The sequence below is a fragment of the Ictalurus furcatus genome, chromosome 5, assembly GCF_023375685.1.
Source record: "Ictalurus furcatus strain D&B chromosome 5, Billie_1.0, whole genome shotgun sequence".
Lineage (NCBI taxonomy): Eukaryota > Metazoa > Chordata > Actinopteri > Siluriformes > Ictaluridae > Ictalurus > Ictalurus furcatus.
In genome coordinates, this window is record NC_071259.1 from 29,318,334 (window position 1) to 29,336,333 (window position 18,000).

The window sequence follows — 18,000 nt, forward strand, 5'->3', positions numbered from 1 at the left end:
CGAAGCTTTTGTAAACATGTCCAGAACAATGCAAAGCCAGCCTTTAGCCTTATGGCTAATTTAGCACATGGTCAACGTGCTAAAGATGTTGCGGGTTCACCAGACCGCGACAGAATTTTTATTTTCAGCCTGTAATTTCGGTGCAAACGGATATCCGAAACCCAGCAGAAAATGATAATTGATAGGCGGTCCCTGACGATAAACATTCCACGTATTCCCAACATTGTAATTACTACATTGTAAAGAGTGATCGGTGTTTCCGCGGAGCTGGGCGGAAGTGCTTGTGGATTGTGAAGGACGTTCCGGCCAGTGTAGCTCCCCGGAGTTCGTTGGTGGTTGAACACACACTAAACTATTGGTGTAGCGCAGCACCCAAGAAAGCCTGGTCTGTCGAGGACAAATGTGTAATATTGTAGCAGGTGGTGAAGCAAAGACTTGCTGAGAGATATTTACTTAACCTCTTATGCAGCGTAAAACAATTAAATCACATTGGCTGGACATTTAGGAACGATCAGACGTCTGCGTGAAGGGCTCACAAGCCAACGAGGCCTCTGCACAGATTGTTAATTTCCTTTCCTGATACATTTCCTGTTCCAGCCCCAAAATCCCCTCGTGCCTCTTAAAACTCCAGTCATACGCTCGAATGAAACACTAGCATGTCTTTTCGCAGACGGTTCCCTGTTGCTGCGAGTGTGACACTCATTCACACACTCCATAAATCCCTTTTCCCATGACTCTTAATGCAAAAGAATCCTATTAGCTAGATGTGTGCATTTTGGAAAAGCATTAATCATCCGGCATTGTAAAGAGCAGTCTGTCCAAACACACACACACACATACACACGAGCAGCACAGCACTTAATATCCCACAGGTCAGAGGGTGAGGGTGGGTCAGAGGTCAAGGAATGCTGGGTAAGATTTCCGAAGGTGCAGCGGAAGAGCTTTGCGTGTTGGGTTTGGATTGAGATGAAGCAGGTGGTGAAGGTGCGAAGAAGGAACGAACCCTCTGTTCCTGGGCCTCCTTTTCTCCTCCCTTTAGCCCCCATCTGAGGAAACAGGATAAGGGCTTTAATTGAATCACACACGCCTTTTGTTCACTTCCTATGGTGCGGCGTCTTTGTCTTTTAAAAGGATGAATTTGGAGCTTGAGGATTTTGACCTCATTTTCGAGGCGGGAGAGGAGCTTGTTCTCCCCCACGCTGTTCTGCTCTTTAATGTAAAATCGATTACCCTCGACGTGAAAGAGTAGCCCGCTTTTAAAGACGAGCCCGAGCCCGTGCGAACGGAGCACCTTTGAATACAGCAGATGAGAAAACAATGCTTTAATGTCTGTCATTTTTGCTCTCGACATGCTGGAGGAGAGCGAATTTTATTTTATTTTATTTTTTTATTTATTTTCCCCCCCCCTCGTTCACTCGTACCTAATCCTCAGAACGCTGTGGGGCATGGAGAGTTGCTGAGGGCAACAAGCTAGGAGAGATCTGTAGCAGCACTGAGGGTTAGTCAAAGCAGCCTGAGCCTCTGGATATGTACATGTGGGTGTGTGTATGTGTGCTGCATAAACAACAACAACAACAGCATCAGCGGCAGCGGCGTGTACTTATAGCATTAAGCGTGAATCATAGGCGGAGCTTTGCCTTTCCACCATATGGTATAAGCTGCTGGAACGTCATCACCCGAGCGTGATGGAGTCGAGGGAACATCGTGAATATAGTAATGTACTGGAGATTTATCACCGTGCAAATGTGGTCTGGAACATCACTGGCAAAAAAGAAAAAAATATATATATATAAATAAATAATGGCAACACCATGAATAAGCATTAGACTCGTCATAATCATCCTTCTTTTGTCACACGATTCTGATTGCCATTTGAAAATGTGCGATGTTTCCATGGAAACGGATTATACCACTGCTGAAATGTTGAAATGGGGGAGGGGCATGGCATGCTACTTACCATCTGTATAAAATTGAAAAAATAAAAATTTAAATTAGTGATGGAGTAAAGATGATGGGCATAACTGAGTCTAAAAGGCATCAGTAGAAAACAGTAAATGCACTGACTGGAGGAACTGGAGGACTGGAGGAACCCCAGATCTCCACTGGAGTCTGACTTCATTTGCAAGTTTTGTGAGTTCGGACTTGATTTGGACTTGCTTAATCTTCGATCCTGGGTTTAATTTCGGACTTGGACTCGGAGTTTGACTCGGACTTTGAACCGCTTGTAGAGTTGTAGAGAATTGTTTCCTCGGCAAAAATAAACAAATAAATAAATAATGCCCCTCAGAATATAGTCTCGTGAGCCAGACGTCTAGCGTTTGCTTTAGATGTGGCCAAGAACCGTCTGCTTTCACGGGACGATAACGTCATGTCCAACCATGTTTACCCGCTACACACAAAAAATGTGCTTAAACTGAATTAGTACATGCGTGTAATTCTAATACTGGTCATCACTAGTGTACATGGTTTTAGCGTTTTGTAAGCACAAATTATGGGTTATAATGATATTCGTCAACAAATATATGTTCTTATTCCTTGTGAGAACCACCATGGTGATGAGATTTTAAAAAAGAATGTTTAAAAAAAAAACAATGTGTATAACCAGAATATGACCTCTTTTGCTTAATCGAGTTGAATGACTGGATCTGCAATTTAGGGATTTTTTTCCCCCACTGTGATGATCATTTTAAATGTGTTGGGGAGGAAAATATAAGATTATAGCGTGCAGAATTTCAAGCAGACTTTTCTTACATACCCTCAGTAAGATAACAAGATAACAAGCTTCATGCTATGAATCATCTCCCTGATTCAATAAAAACAAGCCTTCAGTGGGATGATATTAAAACTGATTTTATGATGAGGCCCCATATTTGCTTGTGTTTTACTGCCTTTTTAAACCGACATATCTTTCTTCTATATCTGTTTGTCTTTCCTTTTTCTTCTTTTCTCCCCCGCCAAAAACGGTTCAGATTTATTTCATATATCTTAGATGAAATGACCCAGAAACCGGGATGTGTTTTCTATATCCGTGGAAGGTTGTATTTGTTATCGATGTGCTTGCGTGTCACATGGTTGCAGAGTGATTACAGGGGAGCTCATCTTCTCTAATGGTGCCACATAATCCAATTTTCAGACCACTATATGTCCGTCCATCATCGTGACTCTATTGTAGAATTTATTTATTTATTTATTTTTGCCTTTCCATCCCCCCAGTCGTCTTTTGTTTTCCTTTCCTCCGCCTTCATCTTGACCGATAAATGGAGCGCTCCCCGAGATAGTCCTTTCAGCTGGACCAGTCGGGGATCTGGCTAGAAAGTCAGCACAGCATGTTTCTTCTCTAATCCCTCCAGTCTCCCATAATCACACACAGACACACACACACACACACACACACACACACAAGCGTCCGGTCTTCAGTTCGTCCGTCCAGTCATTACAGATTCCAGATATCGCTTTAATCTCCTCCCAGTTTTACGGACCATCTCGAAGCCAATGTTTTTGTAGTGTCCTAAAGCCTCGGACAGCACGGATAACTCGGATGATAAACTGTAATAAATAAATAAATAAATAAATAAATAAAAATAATTAAACAGTGTTTGGACATTTCTTTCATTTCTCCCTCAAAAGGAGAAACTTGCCCCTGCTCTGGCTCTTAATATTTCATCGTAATAAAGCCTCTTATCTGAGTACAATGTCGTATCCTCTCTTCGTTGATCAGAAACAAAATCCGAATGCTACGACATTGTGCTATGTTCATATGGAATACAGTCGTTCAGGGCTTTTCATGGCCTTGTGCTTTTGTTCAAGCAAACTCCTAATTTGATCACGAGGAGCAGCCGACAATAAAGGAAGGCCATTTTTCTGTACATCGGATGAGCAGAAAGAGTGGGAGATTGTGTGGGGGGGTGAACAAGAGGAGAAAATTAACTCCAGCACCACTTAAGGAACTCCTTTCATTCGGCTCTCGAATCGGAGCTCGACGAGGATATCAAAATCGATACGAATGAGACATCCCAACAAACAAAACAAAACAAAAAAACGGCCTCCATCTTTCCCTTTTCTCTTTCGCTTCCCTCTCCTCCAAGATCAATGAAGGCAAAATTGGCCCATGAAGAAAATAAATAAATAAATAAATAAATAAATAAAATCTGCCCAGCTCTCGGCACACCGCTAGTTCTCTACAGCGAGCTAATTAATAGATAGATAGGCTGGTGCAGTTAGCTTGGCACCCTTAAGAGTACTGGGGAAGACAAAAGTGGGGGGAAGGTACTATTTATCTAAATTCCAATTACCCTCATCTGCACTGTTTGATGTTGCAGTTGGGTCAGCGCACAGCAGGCAGCGCGAGCGCTTTGCATTTCAAACACTTGTGCGAGAAGTGTTGCTGAGGCTTCTGCAAGCCAGGGTGTGCGTTTCTGCCAGGTGTAAGCAACGGAGCAACGTTCATACGTTGGGTTCTGCCGTTCCTCAAGCTGTTGTCTTGTACGCCGTACACTAGTACACACGACCTTCAAATGCTGTATGTTACTACTAACACACCTGGTTCAACTCGGGAAAGGCTGTGATAGTTGTATGAGGTGTGTTAGAGCAGGGGGAAAGCAATAAAATGTGCAGGACAAGGGGGTTCTCCAGGACCGTGTCTGGGAACCTGTAAAACACTTGGATAAACTGAAGCAGCCGAGCGTGCTCGATGGAGCCAGCTCCTTATTTATTTTATTTTATTTTTGAAACTTTCGCAGTTATAAACACCAGAAAGGTTGGAGGACTGCTGGCACTTTTACAGTGAGTACAGCTGTCTCTGGGTTCTGTCGGGATGGCAGGCTATTTTGTTTAACCGGACCACTCTGGAGTGAGAAGCTTCTCTGTTTTGACTTGCCCTAAGCGCCGGTTGTTTGGTGTCAGACTCTGGCTTGAGTGCACTTAGAAACGAGCGCTAGCCTGTTTTGTTTTTCTCCCCGTAAATGGAAGAATCGATGAGCTGAGAGGTGCGTAGGTCACGCCGGATGACCCGAAGAGCATGCTTGCGTTTTAGGAAAGATCTTACACACCGACTTACCCTTTTAAAGGTGACTCAGACGCCATGGTTACGGGCGTATCGTATCGTAGCGTTACTTTTCTTTACGGTACGGCGCTTGCCTTTTAGCCGCCCTCTGGTTGTTGCTCAAGCGGCCTTTGTGATGCAGTTTAGCGAAGCGTCGACTTTCGCAGACGGGAAAAATGCAGATGGCAGCCGTTGGAGATAAAACGATGCGATAAGCCGTTGCTGACGGCTGCCAATGCACGACACTACAGCTGGTGCTGCATGCATTGACAAACTGCGGCTTGACTCCGTCATCTTCCAGAACCTTCTGTCCCGCTGCTGCTTGACTCACGCGCTCCAGCTTGGCCGGCCGACTTCTGACACCCAATATGGCAGCCTTTGACTAATTGACGCCACCTTGTCAACCCTAATTAACAGGCTAACGATGTTTTTCACTTTGGGCCAACCCAGATATTTAGGAGAAGGCCCAAACTGCGGCATCACATCTGCTCCTTGCCTCACTTCCTCTTAGGTTTTTCTTTTTTTTTTCCCCCCATCTTTGTTTCCACTTCTGAATTAATATGGATTACTCAGAGTCTCATTTCCGTCTCTTGTCACTTTTCTGTCACCGTTGATGAGGACAGATTTGCCCGGCTGCTCGTTTTATCTAGCTTTTTATTTCTAGCAGAAAGGAAAATAGGTGAGCTCTGCTACTTGAGCTGTGCTTTTTCCCTTTCTTTTCTTTTTTTCCCTCATTCCTCTCCTCCCTTTTTTTTTTATTTTTTTTTTTTTACTGATACTTCAAAGATGTTTTGCATTTCTCGGCGTTTCGAACTGAGCATGCTCACTACACTAATTATCACTGTGAGGAAACAGAGGAGTCACTAATGATGAAGCGGCAGGGGCTTGAGAGCGCGTATGCGTTTGCGTGTGTGTGTACGGAGGTACGCGCTCGTGCGCCAGGACGGGCGCAGTGTCATTAAAGCGTAATTGATTTTCTATTTTCTATCCGACGACGGAAACGCAATCGTCGGATACGCCGATTCTCTGCTGTCAGTAAACAGTAATCTGAATCTCTGCTGTCGGCGTGTGTCTTTCTGAACTCTGCCTTTCTGAACTCCTCTGAAGCTCTTTTTCTGGGTCAGCGAAAGAACGCGGCACTTCGGAGAACAGCGGGCCAATTAGAATACTCCAGAACGCCACATCTGTCAGTAAAGCACAGAGAAAACGGAGCAGCAGGAAGCATCCTATATGAAAATGGAGTATATTACTACGTTAATGTCAATATAATTAAAAAAAAAAAAAAAGAAATTGGGATTTTTTTTTCCGTTTATTTTTTTAAATACGGCTTGCTTGTATTGTACATTTTTGTATGAAAATGTAGTCATTTAATCCAATGTTATTACGAAATAAAACACTTCAGGATGTGCTGTTAGAGGAAAATAAGCGACTTCTATCATGTTACCACCCTGAAGCTGATTATTTTCCAATCCAGTGCATCCCACATACGTGTTTTATTCCTTTATACCTCAGCAGACTGAATCTGTGCTGACGATAGTTTAAAAAAAATAAAAAATTCATTAATTAAAGCATGACACGTCATACTTTTTATCTGTTTATAGTTACACTTAATGTTGGAGCTCTTGGGAAGTTCGTTCCTGTTATCACTTTACATCATGACAGATGTAAACAGTCATTCCCTTACCAGCCCTTCTTTTCTCCCTCTCTTTCTCTCTCTCTCTCTCTTGCTTGAATTAATAAGTTACGACGTGCTGACACTGGAGACTCCTTCCTTAGAGAAAGCGCCAGGGTTTGTTTTAAGGGGACGCCGGGATTCCTCCCCTCCATCCCATCTGTATTAATGTCATTATATGATATCAGCTAACATGTTGTTATTGCTAGCCCTTCTTTTTTATTTTCTCTCTCTCTCGCTCTCTCTTGCTTCAATTAATAAGTTACGACGTGCTGACACTGGAGACTCCTTTAGAGAAAGCGTCAGGGCTTGATTTAAGGGGACGCCGGGATTCCTCCCCTCCATCCCATCTGGATTAATGTCATTGTATGCTATCAGTCAAAATGCTCTTATTGCTAAGAAACGATGTGGACTTAAACCGAGCGTTTTCCTCTCTGTCCTCGTCAGATCCGAGTGGACGGCGTTTCTCCGCCTTCCCAGAACGTGCTGCTGTACGAGACGGTCACGGTGGTGGAGGGGAGCCCGATCCTGCGCGACATGGTGTTCAGTCCGGATTATCAGTACACCTACTTGCTGAGCGACAAACAGGTAACATCTGCTCAGTGACTGCGTGTGTGCATCGCGTATAATACGGTGTAGTCAGTTCACTGTAAAAGAGTTAGCTTCTTTATTCTGTTCGCATGTTAACGGGTAATTGAATAGTTTGAACCAAATCTACATTTTTTAAAACAGACTGTTGTGTTCTTTGATTCTGTTTTCTTTCTTATGCGATTGACCTAGTATTAGAGGTCCGGGAAATACTCTGAAATGTCCTGATACTGATAAAATGTTGGATTTTAACGCTCTGTCTAATATCACCAGTAGGAGCACGGCTTCGAATTCTTCACCTAAGTCTCTTAAAGCTCTTAAATGTATTTAAAGTATGTTAGCAACATTAGCTGGTGAGCTCAAGTGCATAACTAAAAAAAAACCAAAAAAAAAAAAAACCCTTGGGAATCCAAGAGGAAGGATGGTATAAATAGTATAATGATCATTTTCTTGGATGATTTACAGTTTCACCGTTTGCTTGTAATTGATTCCTGCGCCACCGGTGACGCGCAGGAAAACATTTGTTCTGCGCCGTGTAGACTTCTCGCGGTAGAATAAAGACACATTTGTCATGTGTCTCGGCTCCGCCCCCGTTTAACCGCCGAGCTTTTTTCGGTTTTGTTTTTGTTTTAAGAGTCACGAGCGGAATCGCAGATATGTTGTCTTAACATCTGCGCCACAGGAAGACGGAATATGAACCGACGTGTGTGAATGTTCGTGAATGGGAGCCCCAGCTGGTGGTCTTAATAAGATGTAGCGCCTCTCTCTTCTCTCTGCACGCCTCTGTTGGTGGGGAAGCGCGAGAAACGGAGAACGCGGAACGAGTTCCTCCGCAGCTGAGAAAGACACTTAACACAGTACAGCTGCAGAAAGAATGATGCCATAGTTCTTTCCTGTCTTTCTGCTCAAAAATCCTTCCTCTCGATGCTCGTTCGCGGATCTGGCGCGACGCGGAGATGAGACGAGATCGCCTCCATTGTGTAGGTTTCTGAAAGACGCCGTACGAGAAAGGGACGTGACCTCCGTGGGGTGGGGGGAATCGGCGAGCGGAGCCTGTCGGAGAAAGAAAATCCTTCAGGAAGCCTTCAGCAGGGCTAATATTTAGAGATTATTGTGTGTGAGCTTGAGGAAATAAAAGCACTAAAACTGCCAATATTTGCCCCCGGTGTACAAGGCAGGCGCCAGCCATAAAGGGAGCGGTGTTCACTTAGCTAGGATTTATACTGAAGATGTCACAATTGAGCTCACCGTAAGCACAAGAGCGATGGCTGGAGACACAATATGTAGGGAATAAAACAACACCTGGGGACATGGAGTTATAGAAAAATAATCAACAATGTGATGCAGAGTAATTGTTTTTACCCGCAAGTAGTTTATCTCCGTATAATAGCACTTAGGCCAGAACGATTGATCAATGACTTCAGTTTTCTCCAATTTATTTGAGAACGACGTACTGACACTGGTTTGATCCGTTTCTAAAGATTTCCCATACTGGAAAACTTACTGGTACAAAGCGCTGACACTGGAGACTCCTTCCATAAATGTCATCAAAAATGATCTTTGGTTAAATAACAACACTTTTAAAAAATAAAATAAAAATCTGTTTATCATTTGCTTTAGATGATGTGAAATCCCTGTGCACGTTGTTACTATAGAAACGACAGCATATTAAAACAAGTGCTTTAGCATAACCCTATCATCCAAAAGCTAGCCAGAACGTCTGTCAGAGCTGCTGTTTATAGAAGCTTATTCAACACCTTCTGACCAATCAGAGCTGGGAATTCAGCAGCGGTGTAAAGTGAAACAACAGAAAAGAAATCAAAACACTTTATTTTAGCTGCACCAACTTCTTTCTTTCGATGGATCCCTGCACGCCGGCGTCAGCATGCTGGAAAAGAAAGTAAAAACCTTCTCGTCTCGCTCCGACGGTGGAGTCACTCGTGTGTGTGTGTGTGTGTGTGTGTGGGTGGGTGGGTGGGGGGGGGGGGGCGCTCTTCCAGTCAGCTCCAGATATTGATATTTGTGTGAAGGATTGACTGAGATGTGCTATGCATTAAAGCGACGATCGATCACTCGTGTTCAGTGCTGATTAAAAGCTTTACGTTCGGGATCATAAATGTCCGTAGTCGTCTCTTGACCCGAGAGCGTCAGCCGAGGAGTTGGATTAAGGCTTCCGTTCAAGAGAGGAGACGGGAAAAAAAAAAAAAAAGAAAAAAGTTTTAGCCGCTCTGTTGTGGTTAAGGATCTGATGGCGTTTAGAAGGAAGAGCACACAATGTCTGATAACGTTCCAATTGGTTTCCTTTCAGTGCCTGCAATCTGTTTGCTGCCAAAGGCTGATGGTAAATGAGAGACGAATGCCGGTTTTACACCCACCTAAACTGTAATTATGAAACAACTGTCACAGCATGCGATGGCTTTAACACATTTGGGAGTTTCTAAAATCCATTAGATAGACTTGAATTGAACTGAATAAACTTTATACTCTATTCTAGGCTACTCTGTAGACTAGTTGGTTACTGGGAGTTATTAGCATTCCCAGTGAAGGAGGCGTGGCCTGTATCCCTGACTGTATCGTTGACGGATACATTGTGTCTGTGCGTGCAGTTTCAGTGAAGGAGGCGTGGCCTCTGTGCTTGTTATCAGAGAAGAAGGTGTAGCCCATGTGTCTAGCGTTTTCGCTGAAGAAGGTGTGGCCTCTCTGCCTGTCAGTTTTAGTGAAGGAGGTGTGGCTCCTGCCCTATCAGTCTGAAGGAAGGAGGCGGTGCCTCTGTCTGTGTCCGTATCAGTGAAGGAGGCATGGCACTCAGTTTTAGTGAATGAGCCGTGGCCTCTGTTTATATCGGTATAAACTGAGTTTATATCGGTGTCTGTGCTTTCAGGTTCAGAGAAGGAGGCGTGGCCGTTGTGCTCTCAGGTTTAGTGGAGGAGGCGTGGCCTCTGTGCTCTTAGGTTCAGTGAAGGAGGCGTGGCCTTTGTGCTTGTTATTATCAGGGAAGGTGTGGTCCATATGTCCAGCATTCTCAGTGAAGAAGGTGTGTCCTCTGTCAATGTCAGTTTTAGTAAAGGAGGTGTGGCTCTTGTGCGATCAGTATGAATGAAGGAGGCGGTGCCTCTGTCCATGCCAGTATCAGTGAATGAGGCGTGGCCTCAGTCCATCTCAGTATCAGTGAAGGAGGCGTGGCCTCTATGTTCTCAGGTTCAATAAAGGAGGCGTGGCCTCTTTGCCTGCCAGTCATCACCTCTACAATGTTGCACTTCTGTTTTGTTGGGAAAGCTTTCAGATTATTTTCCCTTCAAGAAAACACACTATAACAAATGGGATTTTAAAATCTCAGAAGTCTAAAACTAAAGTGTCCGCTGCTCCCTCTGTTGTTGTTGCACATGGTTGTATTTATCTACACTTGAGACGGCTCTAAATCTTGTCAGCTTGAACCAGGCATCGTATAATGGAGGGAGTGATACACAGCCCCAATATGTATCCACTTCTAGAAAATACACATGCATATGTATTTATCCATTTATTCATGTCCAATCGCGCTGTGGTGGGAGGAGTCAGGAGGTCAGTCTGATTAATCAAGTATGCTGTTATTCTCTATTTACTGCTTCCCTTGCACCGTGAAGACGCACGGCAGCAGGATGATGACTGGCTGTGAAATATGAAACATGAAATATTAAATATGAAGTGAAATGACAGGGAGTCAATAATTGATGCTCCACACCGGCACACAAATTTGAATATTTCATTAGCAGCAGGTGCGCAGGCGGGTAAAGGGTCACGTTTGCTCACAAAGCGCTGCCGGTTCGTGGACGTGTTTCAGTTACGGTCGGCGCATGGCGAGGAAGTCTCCAATTCTGCTGACATGTTAAGCCAAAAATGGGAACAAAGGAGAAGCTAGTCACTCGGAGTGGATACCAAACCTTCTGCTTAACCTTTCAGTGATGCATCAAACCGAGCATGGGTGGATAGACCAGTCGACCGCTGGGATGTGACCCTTCATCTGTGTGTGTGTGTATGTGTGTGTGTGTGTTATTATTTGCACATGTGGGAGTGTATAAAAAAGAAGGAAAAAAAAAAGCCTGGACTGGAGGCAACAGATTATAAAACGGCGTATTTATGCTTGGCTGCGTGGCAGAATAAATTAGCATAGAGCTCAATCTCGCTACACCTCGCCCACCCTCAGTCACACACTTACACATTCTCTCTCTCTCACTCTCTCTCGCTCGCTCTTTTCCTCACACACTCACTCCAGACTCCAGGCTCTCTCTCCTCACATACTCAGACACACACAGCTGTAGAGACATCAGCTGCTCGGCACTTGAAAGCCACGGCCCTGTCCCTTTTGGGTGGGATTGTTTATTCCACGCTCTGGTTTTTCTCACTGCGGCGTCTAATCTCGGCTCCGATCAAAGGAAGAGAAGGAGCATTTTCGCGTCTGGAGCTCTAAAAGACCGTTGGAGAAACCAGACACGTTTCTGTTTTGCAGGGAAACGCAACACTGATACTATACACAATACATACACAAGCTTGTATATTATGAGCATAGCTAGTTATATCTTCGTGTCTCTATGCTAGTATGAAGTCAGTCTATTTAAATTTATGTAAATTCATTCATTCATTCAAACATGTTAAGTTAATATGTAAATTAAAGCATGTTTCTCCATAGACTTGCATTTATTTTTTTTTCATATCTTTGTCTCTGTGTGTTTGTTTTATTATATTATAGTACTTTATTCCACCGAAGTCTCAACTAGCTTGTTTTTTTGGTTTTTTTTGTCAAGTTATGCACAACATGTTCTACCCATGTTCGTGTATTCCCGTTTCCTCCAGCTTCTCCAACTCTCATAAACATGCCAGTAGGTGGATTGGATTACTCTCAACTTCCCCTAGGAGGGACTGTGGTGTCCTACATGGACATGGACTGGCATCCCATCTAGGGCGTATCCCACCACACGCTCAGTGTTCCCAGGATAGATTCAGGATACACCGCAACCCAATAAGCTTGCTTCTATTGTGGGTCATCGGGGTCAAATTCTGTTCCTCAAAGGTGAACCCTATGAACCAAAAGTGGCGCCACCCAGATCCCATACTTTCTAGACATTGCTAAGTCTCAGACTGGGATAATCTGGCGAGACATATATATGATTTATAATCCTACTATACGGTTTCACCCAAAGAGGTTGGGTTCCTATTTGTGTCTGGTTCCTCTCAAGGTTTCTTCCTTGTGTCGTTTAATGGGGGTTTTCTTGCCAGCGTCACCTCCAGATTGCTCATTAGGGATCTAAATCTACATCCCATTTTTTGTCAAATTGATTTGTGACAATGTCTTTTGCTAAAAGCGTTGTGCAAGTAAAAATGAACTGAAGTTAAATTGGGCAGTAAAACATGATTAATAGTCGTCTCGTGGTCAGTATTGGGTCACCTTGAATTGGCTCCTAAATATACATCTTTTAGTCCATATTAGGTTTGACACATGTTCATGAAAGTTCACGTTTCAGTGGGAACTCCAAGTCTACATGGAACTGACGGGGACTGTTGGGACCATCAGCTAGATAAATGATTAATCTGTATCGGATTAGTTTACGAAGTTCCTTACTCCCTATTAGCCCTTTGATGTAATTGCACAAGGGCTTGTGATTGGCCTGTGATGAATAGCTCCTCCCATATACGCTGATGTTTTCAATCCCTTCATTAAGGGACCATGGTCACGCATGTAACCCTGATGTTTTCAATCTGCCGTCAACCAGTTCACTGGCGCGTGTGAGATGCCTCAAAATGAAGCACGCCGATGACCTTTTGCGGGCACGGTTGCGTTCCAACAGTAATTATCCATTCAACATTGATTTCACGTTGCCACACGTCGACAAATGATGTTAGATCAGTGCAGATCTAACGTCTGTTTGCCCACTCGATTGACTGCACATACCACTGCTGATAAAGCAACCTAGTTCAAACAAATACTAGCATGCCCACACAAATACACACAAACACACACACACACACACAATAACATTATTCATGTAATTCCCATCCCAGGCCTCCCACTCTCTCCTTATATAAGCTAGCGTTCATTGCTTGGCTGCCTGCTCATGCATTTTCAAATCCAAAGTTATGAAAGTTTGAAACTTATGATATATGCAGCTGCTTTTGTTTCAGTCTTCTACACTGAGCTCTTCTCAGTCATCATTATTCTTGAGAGTGATGGATTTGGTCTTGTAGAAGAGTCAGTGGTGGTGGTTTCTGTTATGCAAGCTAACCTCCTGATCCCAAGGTCTAGAGAACTGGGCCTGCAAGTGTTTTGTGTTGAACTTTGGGCTGAACTTTGACCCCGCTGACCCCAGCCATGTTTAATTCGGGGATGAGGAGCGGATCCAGGTTTCCACCAGTTTAAACCCAAATATTGTGTAAGTTGATCATTTTGGAATTGCGCCAAATCAGTAACTATGATGCATATTTTTAAAATTCTTATTCTTACCTCTTTGAGAAGATATTTTTTCTGGATGTTCCTTTCTTGGGACCAAACCACTGCACAGTTAATTCAAATACTTATTCTATTTTATTGGTGGTAGATGAATTGCCACTTACCCCAAGCCCACAGTGTCACCATTTTGAGAAGTGATTCTTTTGTGGTGAAAAAGTAGCACGGTTCAAGTTCAGGCACTGGCAACTTGTTAGTAGAAATGGCCTAGCAGTCAGTTAAGGTATTTGACATAACTACAGAGAAACAGACGTCGACTAAGGGCTTTGCTTGCCATCTCATGCACATGGCACCTTGGAAAACTATGCAGACGGGCATGCTACATGACCAAGCCTGTGATTGGCCATTACAAGACAGGCCGATGAATTCCAAGATGGATGACTTTGAGCAGCAGCAGCTACTTCCTATAGACATGGAAACCGTCATGAAATTTTACTGGAGCACTCATACGTGATGGACAGTACAAAACTGTAGAGAGTATGCAGGCTTGTAAACATGTGAAGGTTTGTCAATTAATTGCTTATCCCAGGCTTGGAAATGAATTCAATCACTTGACACCAATGAGCATCAACTGACCAGTTGATTCTAATGCTGAATCAAAGTCCGGGCAGTTCATCCGTTCAACGAAAGGTCAGAATTAGAATCTTTGATTCACTGAGTAGACGTATACAAAGAATTTGTCTCGGTGTTTGAGTCAACACCCGAGAACACAATTCACACAACATGCAATATAAAATAATTTACAGCAAGGACAGTAATCTACAGTACCATTACTCAAATTTAGAGTGAACATTAAGTGTAGTTACATGTCATTGTAGTGCAGAGGGCTGTTAAATGTCAGAAAGGTTACAGAGGTAATATGTGGGAAGTGTTCAAGAGGATTATGGCCTGGGGAAAGGAGCTGTGCAGGTGTAAGGTAATAACGCAGTTTTAAGCTGTGCTTTGCAGGAAAGGGTTTAAAACTGGCGACCCACAGTTACAGTCAGAAAATCCCACAGTTTAAGCAACAGGGCTTTTGTGACGATAGTCAAAAGCTGCTCCCAATAACATATCCTTCCTGGGTCGTTGGCAATTTCTGACCAATGGACAAGAGTGAACGTGTTGAGGTATTTCAAATATAACCACCATATCCCACAGTGGCTCGGGTACAAACGGGACCAATGTGTACTTTGTTCTTAGCTACCACTTTGAGTGATGATGCTGGATGCTGTTTCAGCAAAATATATAAAAGCATTTCAGATTGAAACTGGAGTTAGTCTTGTAATAAGACGTGACTTGACTGTCAAATCGGGTTAATCAGACCTAGTTATTGAGTAATACATGTTGTCTGAGCATGGTGTTATGCTTGCTAGCTGAATATACCGGTAATGTTGGACTTAATTGGCTCGACTTAAATGTTGGCCGTTTCGTTGCTTATCCCAGACGGTGCAGTTCAGATAATCAGTTGAATAAGACGTATCGATACTAACCAATAATCGCCACTTCAGCCATCCAGCAAAAGTTGTACGTCAATAGAGCATTGCTAAGCTGTGTATAGCAGGTAAGGGTGTAAATCTGGTGAGCCCAGAAGACCCACAGCTGGTATGTGAGGTTTAGAAACGAGGTTTTCTGCCGCAACAGGAGAAAGCCACTTGTTGGCAATTTCTGGCCAAAGGACAAAAGCGAGAGTGTTGAGGTATTTAAAACGATCTGGCCACCAGACACCACAGTGGCTCGGATACAAATGAGCTCAGCGTGTAATGTTTACTTCATCCTCAGCAAGCACATCAAGAGACAACGCTGTTTCAGCAAGTCTAATTCCCAGTTGGGAATCTGATATAACACATCGTCGGACTCTCTGTTGTAGTTACCTAGATATCAGGTTTACGGTGTCGCTGGTGATACGTGGGAACGCGGAGGCAAGCGAACTATTTATGCTGCCGTTTGGTTATTAATTATTCATTGCGAGTAGGTGTCGGGGTCACGTTTGTGGCATTGTGGTTGGCATAAACAGAAGTGTACAGTATGTGTTTCTGTACATGCGTTTCTATTTCCGAGGCAATACTTCGCACATCTCTGTATACCGTCCACGTTCCGATGAGTCAACAATACATTTAAAAGCAGCCAGTCTTTCAGTATTATTACTGTTAAGGTAATTGTCTCCCAGCTTTTCCGTAGGTGCATCTGTTTGACTTTAGGTTGTATTTATTGAGAAATATTGAAATCTTTACCACCATAATCAGTATGAAAATGAAACCGCCAGATGTCTGTTTAACTTGCCGGTATGTTTAGACTCTGGCCAATTTGCACTGTAAATGTAAATGCCTAAGGCGTTGTGTGTGTGTGTGTGTGTGTGTGTGTGTGTGTGTGTGGGTTTTATGTTGCAGGTGACCCGTCTCCCAGTGGAGAGCTGTTCTCAGTACAGTAGCTGTAAGAGCTGCCTAGGCTCCGGAGATCCTCACTGTGGCTGGTGTGTCCTTCACAACAAGTGAGTCATTCTATTCACACTTGAACGGGGGGATTCTGGTGTTTTTTTTATGGCTTAAAAATTCACATCAGACAAGTAACAATGTTCAGATTTCATGTCAAAATAATAGACATTATATCGAAAATGTGCCAGTCTCGTCTCATTACTTGTACTTGTATCCATTTTCTTTGCTTAGATCAAATCACTATGAGACTTTTTCTTTTTCATGAATACACGAGTTCACACCCAGACTTAGTTGGGCTTATCTGGGAGACAGGCTCAGAATCACATGTTTTGGATTCATGGCATGTACAAGGAAGCGTTCACCACAAACCAGCTGCTCAGATATACCGTATATAAAAACACTTTTAAAAAAATAAATAAATAAGCTGTAGCCATTTCCATTCAAATTCCTTCTTTACTCATCCTCTGCCCATAATACCCATATGTGGGTGTTCCCCAAACTGTTGCCACAAAGTTGGAAGCACACAGTTGTACACAATGTCTTTGTATGCTGTAGCATTACAATTTCCCTTTACTGGAACTAAGAGGCCCAAACCTGTTCCAGCATGACAATGTCCACAGTGTGAGCTCCATGAAGACATGGTTTGCCAAGGTTGGAGTGGAAGAACTCGAGTGTCCTGCACAGAGCCCTGCCCTCAACCCTACTGAACACCTTTCTCATGAACTGGAACACCAACTGCACCCCAGGCCTACTCAACCAGTATCACTGAATGCCCTCACTGGCTGAATGGGTAAATCCCCAAAATCTAGTGGAAAGCCTTCCCAGAAGAGTGGAGGTTATTACAATAGCAAAAGAGGGACTAAATCTGGAATCTGATGTTCAACAAGCACATATGAGTGTGATGGTCAGGCTGCCTGCTAGACGGTGTTATACTAGGTAGCTAAACACATCCACGGTAATGACCTTTGGCAATCTAGGGAGTACTGACTACTAGGTTCTGTATTTAAAAGTGACCTCACTAATATAGTTAGCAAGCTAAAGGAAACTAGCACATTTTAGTTATGCCACCCGCCACATAGCATTATGTTTGCTAGCTAAATTTCACCATAATACTTCTGTAAACGTAAATGCAAGACCTGCTACCAATTAGCTTTCGAACGGACCTGGCCAACTAATGAAAGCTAGCTAGCAAGTTTCTTATGCTCCCAACCAAATGGTGTTACCGTAGTGCAATAAACTGACTTCTGGCTTTCTCTGAATTCATATCTAACTGGACTAGTTGCTTAACAATGCAGGATTGAAAAGATTTAAGTTTATTTAACCCCCTACATGAGAAACATGACAGAACGTCCCTACAGCAACACAAAGATCTGAAAATTAAAAATAATAAAACTCCATCTAGTTAATTCAGAGTGCTTAGGTAAAGTGTCTGAGTCATTATGTAAGAAAACACCGAGCCACCGGATGGCCTTAAATCTGCTAAATGCTGAGGTTTGTAGTAGGCTTGAGGTTTTTAGGCTGCAGATATTGGAAGAACGGTTTACACAGAGGACCATTCAGAGATGAAAGTTATCTATTTTATGATGTCTAGCACAGGCAGGGTTGCCAGTTCCCAGCACAAATGGCAGCTCAGATACTTTTGGACAAAACACACAAAAAGACTAGCCTAAAAAGCTTGTGCAGTTTTTAGCATTTGTCTTCTTTTTGTTATCCCCTCCATAATGAGTCTTTATTGATTACATATACATTACAGCACAGTGAAATTCTTTTCTTCACATACCCCAGCATGTCAGGAAGCTGGGATCAGAGC

At 43.3% G+C, this 18,000-nt stretch overlaps 1 protein-coding gene across 1 annotated transcript in view; it reads left to right on the forward strand.

Annotated features, from left to right (window-relative positions):
- plxna3 (plexin A3) overlaps positions 1-18,000 on the forward strand; it is a 193,602-nt gene that overhangs the window by 64,052 nt on the left and 111,550 nt on the right. Inside the window, exons 4-5 of the mRNA XM_053625650.1 lie at positions 7,161-7,301; positions 16,146-16,246. Coding sequence (XP_053481625.1) covers positions 7,161-7,301; positions 16,146-16,246 — 242 coding nt within the window. The remainder of the gene's footprint in view (positions 1-7,160; positions 7,302-16,145; positions 16,247-18,000) is intronic.